The following is a 14,693-nucleotide window of genomic DNA, read 5'->3' on the forward strand; positions in this document are numbered from 1 at the left end:
TTCAGCTGAGGTTAACTCTTTTGACTCTATTTGGGTTGTTTGGGCTATTTTGAATTATAAAAAGAGTGTATCATTTACGAGTACTTTATGAATTCATGGCCGATTCAAACGGATGCAGTCGGGTTGGAAATTTCAAGAATTTTCAAAAATTCCTAATTAAGGCAAATCGGCTGTGAATGCTCCATTCAATGTGGTTTATACTTTGACCTACGAAAATTCGATATCTAAATATTAGCCGGTTATAGGTGTCTATGGACGAAATTAGTCACCTTGACTACCTCCAATACGTATTCGAAAATTAAAAAAAAATCTAGAAGTCATCTAGAGATAATGTTAACTTATGGCAGGAGGGGGGTCATCGAAGACCGGAAGTCAATATCTCTTACCGTTTATGTTTCAGGCTGTAGTATTACCGGTATTACAATGGGTCCCGGTGAAAGTCCCGAAAGCCAAAATCTAGAATGGGCCTAAATTCTAAATTTTGGCTTTTCGCAATTTTGGCCAATTCAGGATTTAAGACTGAGAGATTGAACTCATTCAGGATTTCAATCCATTCGAAATTTTGTCTCTTGGTATTTTACACTTTCAAAATTTTGACGTTACTGACTTTTAACGTTTAGGATTTTCGCTGTTTTCGCTTGAATCTATTACCTAACTGAATTTCGAATTAAAAATCCACTGATGCTTTAACTCAATTGGTTCTTTAAGTTGTCAATAAATAAGTGAAATCAACCGCGTTCAGCTGAATTTAACACTTTTTACTTAGCTAACACTTTTTGCTTAATAAATGAAGTATAATAGCATGGAATTCTCTAAATAGTCTTTTAAATCATCTTTAAAACTCTTATTCTAATTCCACAAAAAAAAAAAAACAAAAACACAAAAAAACTTGTAGTATAGTAAAGTGGGGTGACTGGATCGTTTTCCGAAGAGTACTACTTAAACCCTTGTTTTTGGACTGATGAATTTTTTTTCACTTCTTCTAAACCCATAGAATTATTCACTGTTTCATTCAGAAACAAAATATAAAAAAATTATCAAAAATATTAAAGAAAATTTATAAAATAATGCTAATACTGAAATAAGTCAGCATGCACTAACTGGGTCGCCTTTTCGCTAATTCACTTTTAATTAAACCTTTGGATTTAAAATACTTTTTTCACAATGAAAAAAACAATAAATGTTTTCAATCAACCAGCTGTCATTAGCGAAAATATCACTACTAGAAAATTTTTAGTGAAGAACCCAGTTGGCACAAGATTGAAATGAGTCGGTTACAGTCAAATGTGCTAATCCGGGCACTCACTTATTTAATGGATAAAAATATTATTTTTGGTTTTTCTCAAACTTGAATAGTTATATTATGTTACTGAAGTGACTATATTACGGAAATAAAAATAAAAATATTATTTTAAGTGGCACACTTGACTATATATTTTCGAGACACAACAAATTCTTGAACAAATTCAAGAAATCCATCTGGATAACGAAACGGACATCTGTCATTTTGTCTCCCTATCATCCGAATAACAAAGCGGGCATTATTTATTTGAGCTATTTAGAAATAAAAAAGAAATGATTCTTATAGATAATAATTGTAAAATAAAAGAACATCCCTATCTAGAATAATTTCTATCTAGAATCTAATTAGGTATACAATAAGGAAATCCTTCGAAAATATTAATTCATTATCTCTCGTACATTTTAGCCTAACGTTAAATACAAAATCGAATTACAGAGAAGATTTGCAAAATTAACTAAAACATTCTTCATAATGGGATTGGAAAAGCCATTATATTGTACATACAATGAAGATTATATTATTTGTATATTATTGTTGTGCTTTTCAAAGCTTAAGGAGAAATATTATAGTAATATGAAGTGAAAGTTCCCATCAATATTAGCATTCAGAGGGGAGAAAATATTTTTTCCCCATGAATCAATCTACTAAAATTTGTGAGGAAAAAAATCAAGAGTCCGGAAGTGACAAAAAGGAGGTCACTTCCTGCCTCTTCCACCTTTTCATTCACCCCCCACAAATCTGGCAAAAGCCCCTCTAACATTTCTTATGTATTTTTTTCGGGTTAATTCTTCACGCACTTTCAACTAAGGAACCTTTAAAAAGCCAATTTAACCCGTATTTTGCAGAATTTTTGTTAGGTCATACGTCATACCTTTTCATCTTGTTATTTAAATTTTTCTAATTAAAATTCTTAAATGAATAATGTTTTGTGTAAAAGACATTGGAGTTTTCTTGGGGAAATTTTTCCCCTTATTCAACTGGTCAGACTCATTACGAAAAATTGTTGGAAAATCTATGCTAAACATTCCATGCTGGAATTTCTCGCAAGTGGCGCGAAACATTCACAGTAGGAGACTTTTCTTCAGTTTTCACGAAACTCTTCAAGTGTTCACAGTGATTTTTCCCCCAAAAAAAAAAGTGTTCACCTTCAATTTCATTTAGGGAAAGTCAAAGAAGCTCTCATGAAAATGGGACAAATTTAGCAAGTGTGACCAAGAAAAAAAAACGAAAACATTATGAAAGGGTTTGAAAACTAATTTGGTGGCTTTACGCTCTTGTATATAACACAAATTTTTCTGTGGCTAACCGCTTTCTCAATCGTCTTTTTTTTACGAATGTGGCATGAGTATTTTGCTTCCGGCTGATGGTAGCAGTAGAAAAAGTAGCCCAAAAAGTGTTACATTCACTTTAATTGTCCAAGACACTGACAATGGCGATAGGGTCATTCTTAGGTAATTTTCAACCACCGAGGTCATTCTTTTGCCACCCTCCCCCCCTCAAAGTGCGTCACGAACTGAGCTTTGAGTTTGCAAAAGTAACTAAGCAGGAGGAGCTTTTCATGCTCTCACTCTCAAATAAATCCAAAGAAAGTCCATTCATTGCATTGGATTTACCACGTAGACCTCGTAGGTGTTTCTTGGAAATCCCTTACTTCACCCCCTAATAAACTCTGCTCATTTTAATTGCAAAATATTTTTCTATTTGTATTATATACGTTAAAATTTACCCGCAGTGACATTTTTAATTATACTGAAGGAGCAGAAAATATATACAGTCAATTTTTTTGATGTAACATGAAGAGAAACCTCAACACACAACAAACCCAAAATCATAAAAAAACTACCTCATATATACCTCATAAAAAGGCTCTCTCGCAATGTTATACTTTAGTGAGAACAAAATAATAATTTTGATGAATATTCTTCACGTGTAATATATTTTTAGAGTAATTAAAACATTTGGATGAAATAAAATTAAAATAATTAAAATTGAATTATGGCATTTCATTGCAAGAAAAAAAACAATAACGAGATTTTCGTAAGAATATCTTGTATACTTTTTATAAACATATTTAAAAAGCTTAAAAATTTCACGTTTGAAAAAGATCGTCTAGGGAGAGGGGTAGGGCTACTTTAAGCTGTGGAACTACATTAATATATACAATTTTTACATATAATGTTTCGAAAGGAAATTGAGCTTTAACGTAATGTAATTTAGCTGTGCAAAACAATTGTGGAACTTAAATAAAATAATTGTAAAGTCAAGCTTCTTTTAAAAAATATGAGAAAATATCGGAAATCAAAGATACTCTACAGCTCAAAGAAGCTTCATATCCCACTAATCACATGAACTATCACTTCTTACTAGAATGGTTAAGCGAAAACCACCTCCTAGAATGAGTGTGACAAAGCAATAAATTCGGAAGGTCGCGCTTCTTGCAAAATTCAGCAAACTTCTTTTAAACTTCACCGGTTCAAAACCATTGCAAATTAATTTAGAAATCCCTACAAAAGCGCCCTAAACGAACTTCTATTCAATGTAATTAATCAATCAATTGATCAGTAATCAATTGAGTAATACCCTTTGTAGAACTTTTTTCTCGTTAATCTTGATTAAAACTATTAAAATTCTTGGCAATCTCTAAATCATTTCGGAAAATGAAAAAAATAAATTTCCAAAAAGGCAATAAATAGGGATTTTGAATGGGAATCAGATTCCCCAAAGACCTCAAAATCGTTATATCTGAGTGTTTGTCATCTAAATTTCGTATTTTCCGGATAGTACTTTCCCAAGTCTGTTCACAAATCTCTTAATAATAATAAAATTACCATTTAAATTTAGCTTAAATTCCTTTCCGGATTTAGGGTGAAAGGAACATCTATTGACACTTTAAGAACCCGTGTCAGGACTTATTGACACCCTACCCTGTACCATTTGGAATACGAAATTCGAACACTTATCCTTATCCTAAAACGCATATTAATGAAAAAAAACGTTATATTACTTAGATTTTATTGGATGCATTAAATAAATTTCAACATTTTGACAAAAGTGTCAATAGGGGTTCCCTGTCGAAAAGGTGTTCCTTCGACCCTATTCCAAATTAAAAATTAATTAGGCTTGTTAGAATTTGAAGGCAAATTTTAAATTGTCCTTCACCTTGAAAAACTTTATTAAAAAAAGAATCGTGAAAATCGTCCATAAAATACAAGCAGAAAGTTATCTTTGGTAATGTTAATTTAATTTGAATTTCCTAATTTTCGGATCGTTGAAATATTATATTTAGTTAGTGAATCCTGGTAAATCGTCTTGATCTGCATTTAGCAAAAAATAGTTTTTCCGAATATCTACTTAGGTAATTGTTTTGTTATTGTTTTAGAAACAGTTTAAAAGAAAAGTGCAAATTAAAGTGATTTATAAAGTTATCGCGTGTAATTATGAAGATAACTGGAATATTATCTAAAATTTGCACTTCAGTTTCATTATTTTACTACTTATTTTTTCATTATTTTAAATCTCTCATTTTGAATCTAAATATTTAATTTAAAACTTTAAGCTTTCTTTACCTAATGGAATAACTCTTTAACTCGTAATTAAAAATCTTTAAAATTGACACTAAATTTCCAACTTCATGAATCTTTGAGCTTTTTCATCTCAAAATTATAAGAATGATTGACATCAAACTGTGCAATTTTTCATGAAATTCTATTTGATAAAAATGATATAACATTTTTTTGCTCAAAATCGTTTCCAACTTTTCTTTAAAAAAAAAAATAATTACTAACAATATATTCCTAATTCATGTCTATCTACATAGATTAGTACATAAAGGGCTTATTTTTAAAGTAGGGCGAGTAGGGCTTAAAAAAATCATGATTATAGTACAAGTTATCAGAAAAGTTCGCGTAAAAGAAATGAAAGAAACATTACATAATTCCCATAATTCCACTTGACCCAACGACCCTTCAGTGACCTATAACCAATGGTTATAGGTCACGGAGAAATTTCTTTAGGTTTCTGGGCAGATAAAAGTTTCTAGAGATCAAATCTAGCAAATACGATGGATGGATGACTCAGGAATTCGTAATTCGAATGCTTAAATTTTGATATTCTCAAATTTTCTTTACGAGTAGAAATTTAGAACAATTTTTTTTCAATGTGTTTTAAATTAATTTGGCCCAATGTAATATTATATTTTAAAAGCTGGCCTAATGCTTCAAATTTTCAGAAAAGAGCTATGGGTGAAATCCATTAAGAACATATAGAGAAAAAATTGAGTTGTACGAAGCTTGAGTCGTCACAAGGTAGCGCGCTTTTCCACAATTGTCTTAGGTACCTTGTTCAAGATAATCAACTAATGAGCGTCCTGGAAATCAAAAACCATTTTATCAACCGATATTTCAAGCTTTATTTAATCGAATTTCCAGCTTCAATCGACTGATATAATTCTTGTATCAGTTTAGGATCATGGTAATAAATCAGTCTTGTCAATAATTACAAGAAGATTCATAAAATTGGTTTCACTAAATGGTCCAAATAAGACTCAGATAATTGCAGATTTTTCATAAATAATTTTTTTTTTTGCAAAATGTGTGGCATATGTGTTTGAAATTAGGTATCAATCATTTTAGACCTAGTCATATTTGGATCTGCATAAATAGTAAGATACATAATTTTTAGGATTTCTAGGTATATATCCATTTTAGATTTTCCACAGAATGAATCATCTTCAACCCTTAAAAACTACCTCGAAACTCAAGTGATCATTTGGGCACTTTCCCCTACTGGAATGAATTTCCAGTATCTTTTAAATCTTTTTTTGAGTAAGAAACTTAATCACTGAACGGAGTTTAAATTTTTAAATTCACGGAGTTTTAAAGACATGAAAGAATTTGTCAGATAAAAATGCAACTTGTAGTCAATTCAGAGTATAATGATCGACTAATAAAATTTTACGCGATCTATTTATTAAGACAACCTCCTCTATTTGAAAATTCAGAAATCTATATTCTTCTCAGAATTGCATCAGATCCTCAAATTCTGAAATTGCATTTGCAGTATTGACTTTCATGCGATTTACCGATTTTTTGACTTATTAATTTAGGAAATATCTACAATTTTAACGTGCTCTCACACTAGGATTTTTCAATTTATAAATTCAATTTAATTTTCAGATAAATTGTTCCTATGCATTATTTTGCATTAAAAATCATTTGAATTAATAGATTTTCGCTTATTTATTGATATAAACTAATACTTGGCCCACAAAAACATGTTTAAATACGCTAAAATAGCATAAATGTGGTTGCTCAAATTAATTTCAACTCAGCAAATTAAAATGTTAAAATTGCTCAACAATTCCAATTTTAGGCGATATAGACATCCTCATTTTCGTTGTTTCTTTCTGCAAATGAGGTCCAACTATGTGAAGTAGTTCCTCAAATTCTTCAGTAGCCATACGAAGAAAATTGTTGTGCCCAAAAAAATCACCAGTTGCGATATCATCATACATTTTTTCAATGAATCCGTGGGCAGATCTCTCTTGGATCTATTTTTTGGCCCACAATCTCTTCCTTTTACCTTGAGACACATTTTTATTGAACATGTATCCTACATAAAGTAGGAAAATTTCTTCCTCATCACTGGACTCACTTATTTTTCTAATAATGTAACAAAATCACAAATGACAAAATAAAACAACTGGCAATCTGCGCGGCTTTTTTGAATTTAGCAAATTTCTAGCAAAAATGTGTCCTGGCTATGAAAAATTTCAAGTGGTTCAAACAATTTTAATGCTCAATTTGCTGAATTCAATTTTAAATTAAATTGTAAAAAATCCTAGTGTGATAGCACCGTTAAACATCCTCAATTACTCTGTAAATATATTGTTATTCTAAAAATATTCACGATTTTGTGGTTTACCAATTTTGCAAAATATCTTTAAATAAAACAATCGTATGAAAACTTATAAGAACAAACTTATGCAGTCCTTTTTGCAACTAAGCGAAATATCTAAGTTTTTCTTTAAGATTAAGAACCTTTCCAAACTTTAAATTTTCATTTTTAATCTTAGAATCAGATTGACAATAAAATGCTCGCCGTAGCCTCACCGTATTTAGTTAATTTACGCATTTTCATTGCAATTCTTATGCAAATTTTCCATTACCATATTACCTTATCTCATACTCTGTGACACTAGGTGAAAATAATTTAAGAAAATTGAAGAAACAAAACGAAAATTCGATAAACGGTGAGCAAAGAAAACTGTAAGAGAAATTAATCCTAGTTTTTTTTGCTCACCGTTTATCGCATTTTCGTTTTATATCTTCAAATTATCTTATATTATTTTCACCTAGTGCCACCGAGTATGAGATAAGGTAATACGGTAATGGAGAATTTGCGTTAGAATTGCAATAAAAATGCGTAAATTATTGAAATACGGTGAGCATTTTACATGTGATTCTGCCCTTAATCTTTGTATTTTTGTTGGTAATAGCCTTGATCTTGATTCTAGAATAAAGGCCATTCAACTCTATCTAAAATTTCTTTCTCGTTCTGGGTAAACAAAAATTTATCTTCATATTCCATGTAATTAAAAATCACTACTCGTGTAACCATCTCATGGTAATTTCATCAATTTTGACTGTCTCACTGGATTGCTCGTTTTGGATGATCAAATATACTATCGTGAGTCACGAAAGGTGGCAAAAGAATTTGTCTCAATTTTTTTTTTTTTGGAGAGCTGCTTTCTCTCCAACAAACATTCTTCCTCGTCTTACACAAAAATTCATTAAACTCCCATATTTACATTATTCCCAAGTAGTTATAAGTTTTTGTATATATTGCATGGCAAAGAAAGCTTCTAAAATTGGGCAAATTGAAGAAAATCTTTGAGGACATTGTGTGTGCTTTTCAATGTAGATACTATTATGTATAGTAGAACTCAGGCGAAAACTTAACAATTCACACTCACAAAACTATGCTGTGAAATAGGTGAGAAAAATTCCACCATAAATTGTGCACACGATCGATTTTTGTTTGGTAAAGAAAAAAAAAATTGCATTCATGTTGATAAATCAGCTCAAGATCTGGACATTTAATGCAAGTCCACAAGAGAAAGTTATGGAAATAATATTGTAGAATGTTATTTTTTTTTGTGTTCTCCTGTACCATGGTCTTGCATTTTGCATTCTCCAACCCTTGTTTTCCCACCCCATTACCTTTATTTTTCACCCTCCACCAACCAATCCTTTGTACCAGGGCAAGGGAGGGCATGTGGCGCAATTTAGAATAAACTTTCACAAAACACGCAAGGTCCATCCACTCCGTGGAGACTCTCTTTTCATTGAGCAATTAAATTTCCTCACTTATTTGCCTGATTTTTCAACTTTCTACTCTCTCTTTCTCTTTCTCTCCTTGTGTAAATATTCAAAAAAAAAAAAAGCTCACCTGGAGAAACAGCTGAGGAGAGTTCGGTGAAGGAGTCCAAAGCCCCGAGTCGATGTTGCAGATGCTCCACGTGCTGCCTTCCGTGTAGAAAGTTGCTTTGCTGTCGGAAACAACCAAAGACGTCCACGCCACCACCAGTACCTCCAAGGGACACTTTGGAAACAGTCAACGAGAAAACTTCTCGGTGGAACTGTTGCAAGAGGAAGAAGAAGGATAAAGAGGCCAAGGAAGCAAAAGAAGTGAGTAAAAAAAAATGCAAAATTGCTATTCTTATGATTCCTGCGGAAAGGATTTGTGGCATTTTTAAATAACGGAGATAAGAAATTTTATTCCATCAACACAGAAAAAAAGAAATTATACCTAAACTGATTAAATTGCCGTTTTATTTTCATTTAAATTATTAGTTATAATTATCCTTAAAAATCTATAAGAGACGGTTAAGTGAAAAACATTTTGGGGAAAACTCTAACCCGTAGGGAGTAGTGAGGCAATTTGAATAGGGCACTATTGAAATTCGGATATTTGGAAAACATGACCTTATCATTTTTAGCTCCACATATCAATTGCGAAGCTAAATTACATACATAGATAAGGCTCAAATCCACACTCAGAAAAGAGCTTATTTGAGGCAAGGTTTAAAATCGACTATAAACAGGGTTAGTCACGGTTTAATTTTAAAAAGGTTTTAAACTGTAAACATGAGTTAACCCTGTTTCAGCAATTTTAACTCCTTTTTTTAGTGAAGGATTTCACTATTAACCTTAGCACATCGGTTTAAATCTTGCGCAAGGTTTGAATGGTTTTAAATTTCTATCATGGCGAAATTCTTAATGCATTTAAGGGTTTCTCGTGTAAACTTGTCAAGTGGAATCAGTAAGAGAAAAATGGTGTTTAGTGTTCAGTGTGCCTCAAAGAATGGAGGCATTCGCGCTGACATTTCGGGGATTGGGGCTCAATATGAGCCCCCACAGTGACCACCCAGGGACATATCAGCGACAAGAAGAGTAAATTGTGAAAAGTTCTGTGGTAAGTGGTGCTTAATTTTCTTTTCAAGTTTGTAACCAAACGTGCGCGTAAAGAATCAAAGTGCGGAGTTTTCTCTTTTTATCATGAGATTTTCACTGAATTTAGGGTCAATTTTACCGTAAATGTGTAAATAAATGGTGAGCAATATATTTTCTAAAAAAATCTCGGTGAAATTCTTGAAGATTTTAGTGGAAAAAGCGTGAAAATTCTGTTCACTGAGGATTATCCGCACGCCTAAATTTTAAACCCTGTCAAGATTAGGATTTTACCCCTGTTTTAATCTTGAGTTAACCGTGTTTTAATCTCTCAAGGGTTGATTTTCATCCTTGCCACGGTTAGTATTGGTGCAATGTGTGCGCGTCTAAAGCCATTGTGCGGCGTTTCCTCAAGTTTTCACAGAATTTATCCCAATTTTCCACCATCAATGCCTAAATAAACAGTGAGAAATTAATTTTCATAAAAAATATCGGTGAAATTCTTGAAGGTGTTAGTGGAAAAAGCGTGAAAATGCTGTTCACTGAGGATTTTCCGTACGCCTAAATTTTAAACCGTGTCAAGATTAGGATTTTACCCCTGTTTTAACCTTGACCCTGTTTTAATCTCTTAAGGGTTGATTTTCATCCTTGCCACGGTTAGTATTGGTGCAAAGTGTGCGCATCCAAAGTTCAAGTGCGGCGTTTTCTGTATTTTTAACGGGATTTTCACGAACTTTTAAAAATTATTATTTTCTTATCTTTATCTTTATTTTCTAAAAAAAAAAATCGATAAAATTTCTCGTGATTTTAGTGAAAAAACTGTGAAATGCTGTTCACCACAAAATATTCTAAAGACTTTTGAAATTTAAACTGTGTCAAGATTACGTTTTAACTTCTTTTTTTAATCTCGAGTTAACCGTTTTATATGTTTTCTATTTTCCACGGGATTTAGCCTTATTTATTGCTAATGAATAAAAATCTATCTACATGTCTAAACGGTTAAGATAAATTTTGTAATTTTAGTTTATGTTACCATTTTTTCTTAGATGTCGAAACTCCAGATTTGCAGAAGTTCGAACGAGAGGATCATACTGAAACATGGAAATTTACCTAAAATTTCAAGAGGAGAGAGCAGAAGCACGTCAGGGAGCAGTGGAAAGTGCAAAATAAAATAATTGCCACCGTCCTAACCTTACACATCTTTTGAAGTGATGCAGGCTGAAGCAGGATTGAGTAATTTAAGCTTAAGGAATTACGTAGGTTACAGAAACCATAAAATACGCACTCTTTAATTTTTTTTTAAATATAATAAAGAATATTTTTTCTTCAAATCCAACTCTGAAACATAAAAGTACAACATTAGAACAATATTTTCTAAAATTTTGATTTACAAATTTTAAGAGGCTGATCTTTTAAAATGATTTTCGGAGACACAACTCACATAATTTTTCTCTGAAGTCAGAAAACTAAATATTTGCTGTTAGCAGTTGAGTAAGAGTTATATTTCAATGAAAGTTTAAAAACATGAAATTTGTTTTCAATAGCATTTTTTACAAGAAAAAAATGGCGTATTTTACACTACTTTTCGCCGTGCAAAATAAGGTATGATCAAGGAAATATATATATTCTGCGGCCACAAAGAATGTGACCGGACTTTCCGGTTACTTGTGGCCCGGTCGCCTTATTTTGGAGACGAGAGGGGACGGCTGAATTGCTCTTTGCTGTGTCTGCAGTGAGACACTTGAGCCTTTGCCAATCCTCTCTTCGTCTGTATGTTATTACCCATGTTGCAGGGTATTCCCCTTGTTTGTGTCCTCCCGGGGCTTGCAATGGTCAGTCGATTTCCAGCTGGTCATAGTACGACACTAGCAGTCATTTTAATAAAATATTAAATAAATAAATATATAAGTAAACAAGTAATCAGGTACATCGAGAATAAGAGTGTATATAGCTCTATTCACATATATAAAATTTGTATTGTGACGTGTTATAATTTAAAACTACCCCTCAAAAGAGAAGGTAGACGAGTAACACTTAGGAAAACGGTACACATTTCACACTAGACACATACAGAACAATACTGGAAGCGTGGACATTGGAGGTGTAACAGAGGACTAATTGTCCTGAATTCTCGATCGCCCACGAAAACAAATCCTTGTTTAAGTTTTAAACAATCAACTCTAGAAGTATGCAAATTTTCGATGAAATTGATGCATTAGTTTTCGAAAAATTTTGCATATAAATCTCACAAATTGAGATTTTTAAAAGAGCTTTAAAGTTGATGCTTCTCAATTGGCTTTAAATAAATTTGTAAAGGCTCTATCCTAAAGTTTCTCACTGGCTTGAAGCTTTGAGATGAGAAAATATTCTTCACATGTTGTACTTTGTTATCAAAGAATATGTATATATTTTATTTAAAGTTGCAATACTGCAAAAAAAAATTTAAAAATGCCTTTTTAAAGCAAATTTCCCATATCCTTGTAGATAGAAACGTCAGAATTTTTTTTAAAAAGGCATTTAAAAAAAAATTCTACTAGTGTGTAGACGCCATAAAGCTGTTAAGGTAATCTAGATATATTTATTTATTTTTCATTGAGATAAAATTAAATATTGAAAAAGAATATAGGTAAACAAATACTGTCATTTTTTCTTGATGGATTTTCCTAAGTTTTTGATTAATTATTTTGAAAAAAGCTTTTCTCATGCTGTTTAAAATTTACTCCCTAGTTTTTGCCAACATTGTTTAAAAAAAACTTTAAATAACAGATATTTTTACGATACCTTAAAAAATAATAATATAATAAAGTTTAAAGTAATGAAATAACTAGGAGTTATAAATTCTTATATTTGTGTTAAATTTTAATTATTTAATAGTAAAATAAGGAATTATAATGATATATTGTTAGAGAAACAAGTACCATTTTATTGTAATAAATTCTAAATGTTTACTTAACCTAATTATAATTTTTTTTTATACTTCTACACTGATGTATGTATATGAGAAATTCAAATCTCACTTAAGTAAACTTCTTGGAAATCATTTTTCAATCTTTGTTAGAATTTAAGTCAAATTTACATGTAAAACAATTAAATAAGGCTTAGAAATTCCTTTTATAATATTTTTCTTCACTGAGAAAATAAGAAAATAACGACTAAAGTATAAACTTTTTATTCTAGCCGTTACTTTTTATTTCCTTAGTGATGCAAAATATTATAATAAGAATTTCTAGTTTTATTTAATTATTTTCCAAGTAAATTTAATTTTAATCTTAACAAGGGTTAAAAATAGGCATCCAGGGGTTGAAAGAGGCGAGATTTGAATAAACTCACGACAAGGGTTGTTTTTCCGCTTGCCAGGGGTTGATGGAAACAAGGATTGAGTGTAACCCGTGTTACGGGTTAAGCCATACTCCTTCCAGGGTTTGACGAAACAGGGTTTAAGGTATAAACATGGCGAGGATTGGTCTTCATTCTTGCCAAGGTTTACTGAGAAAAAGGTTTTAAAATATACCCCTGACAAGGATTATGGTTTACTCTTGCCAGGGTTTGACGAAAACAGGGTTTAAAATATAATCATGACGAGGATTGGTCTCCATTCCTGCCAAGGTTTACTGAGGCAAAGTTAATCAATATCCATAACAGGATTTGACTTTGTACCTTTTCAGGGTTTGGTTGAAATAGGGTTTAAAAAATACTTGTACGTCAAACCTTGCCACGTTTAGGTTGAAACAGGGTTTGGCATCAGTTTGATAGACAAACCCTGTTTTACATACCCATTTAACCGTGGATTTTTTTGAGTGCATTTAAAAATACGAGAAAAACACAATTTCAAGCTGCCTCAATTCAAAGGTGCTCCCCCCTTAAGTTTAATGTTGTACGTTAAAAATTAACTTTAAATTAAATAGAATAGGGTGGAATCACCACTTCTCGCCAGTGCTCCACTTTTCGTCACTTATATTAAAACCGCTATTTTTCGCGATTTGTGAAATAAATGAGCCGCAAAGTTATTTGTATTCTTCGCTTCGTGGATTCGCAGTTGTCAAATCTGCATTGTTTACTTTCTGCAATAGACCTATAATTTGATTTCTCAAATAAAAGTGAAGGAAAATTATTTAAAGTGAGTAATAATAAGGTGATCATCAGAAAAAAGAAATGCTGAATGTATTCTTTTTAAAACATTACCTAAAATAATCGAGTTTGGACTTTTTCAAGTGAGTGGCGAAAAGTGGTTACAAAACTGGCGAAAAGTGGTAAAAAGTGGCGACTAAGAGGTTATTTTTTCATTTTTAATAAAAATCAGTTTTTTAAGTAGTCCAGCGTTAAATTGTAGGACTTTTGTTTTCACGAACCTAGAACCAAAACATCTAAGTAACTTTGTGTCAAATTTGAGTTATCTTCTAATAAGGGAGCATCTAAACGGGGGGATTTTATTTCGAAATCTCCATTTTGACACAAAAGTCCCCCACTGAACTTTAGAACCGGTACATTTTTGCCTATCTTTCGGCGCTTAAAATCTCCCTCTTCGAAAGCTCCATTTGTTTATGTTCGAATATTTTTACCTTTCAAGCGGTTTTAAATTTTTTTTTTGTTTTTCAAGAGATGTTTTTCTCGTGAACTATTTTCAAAAAAGTCGAAAAGCAGGTGAAATAGGGACACGGTATCGATCACTCTTGTGAATGTATCGTTGAATCCTTATTAGAATATGGTCGAATTGTTAAATAGACACCCTTAAATAGAAATAAAGAAATAGTCGAAATAGTTAACTAACTAGAATAAAGTTGATTTACAGAAAAATAAAAACTTAGGATATTTTCTTCATTTAGCAAAAATATTGGCATAAAATCCTGCGGTAGGACGGTTTTGACATAGAGAATATGTGCCCCATCTCCTCTTCCTTATAAAGTGTTCCTTACCAAGGATTTTTACCTTTATTTTTTACC

At 31.7% G+C, this 14,693-nt stretch overlaps 1 protein-coding gene across 2 annotated transcripts in view; it reads left to right on the forward strand.

The window, feature by feature from the left end:
- Window positions 1-14,693, forward strand: part of LOC129802796 (protein stum) — a 41,951-nt gene that overhangs the window by 22,108 nt on the left and 5,150 nt on the right. For both annotated transcript variants that reach the window (XM_055848896.1, XM_055848897.1), the window contains one exon: window positions 8,748-8,991. In XM_055848896.1, coding sequence (XP_055704871.1) covers window positions 8,748-8,991 — 244 coding nt within the window. The remainder of the gene's footprint in view (window positions 1-8,747; window positions 8,992-14,693) is intronic.

This window comes from Phlebotomus papatasi, chromosome 2 (assembly GCF_024763615.1).
Source record: "Phlebotomus papatasi isolate M1 chromosome 2, Ppap_2.1, whole genome shotgun sequence".
Classification (NCBI taxonomy): Eukaryota; Metazoa; Arthropoda; class Insecta; order Diptera; family Psychodidae; genus Phlebotomus; species Phlebotomus papatasi.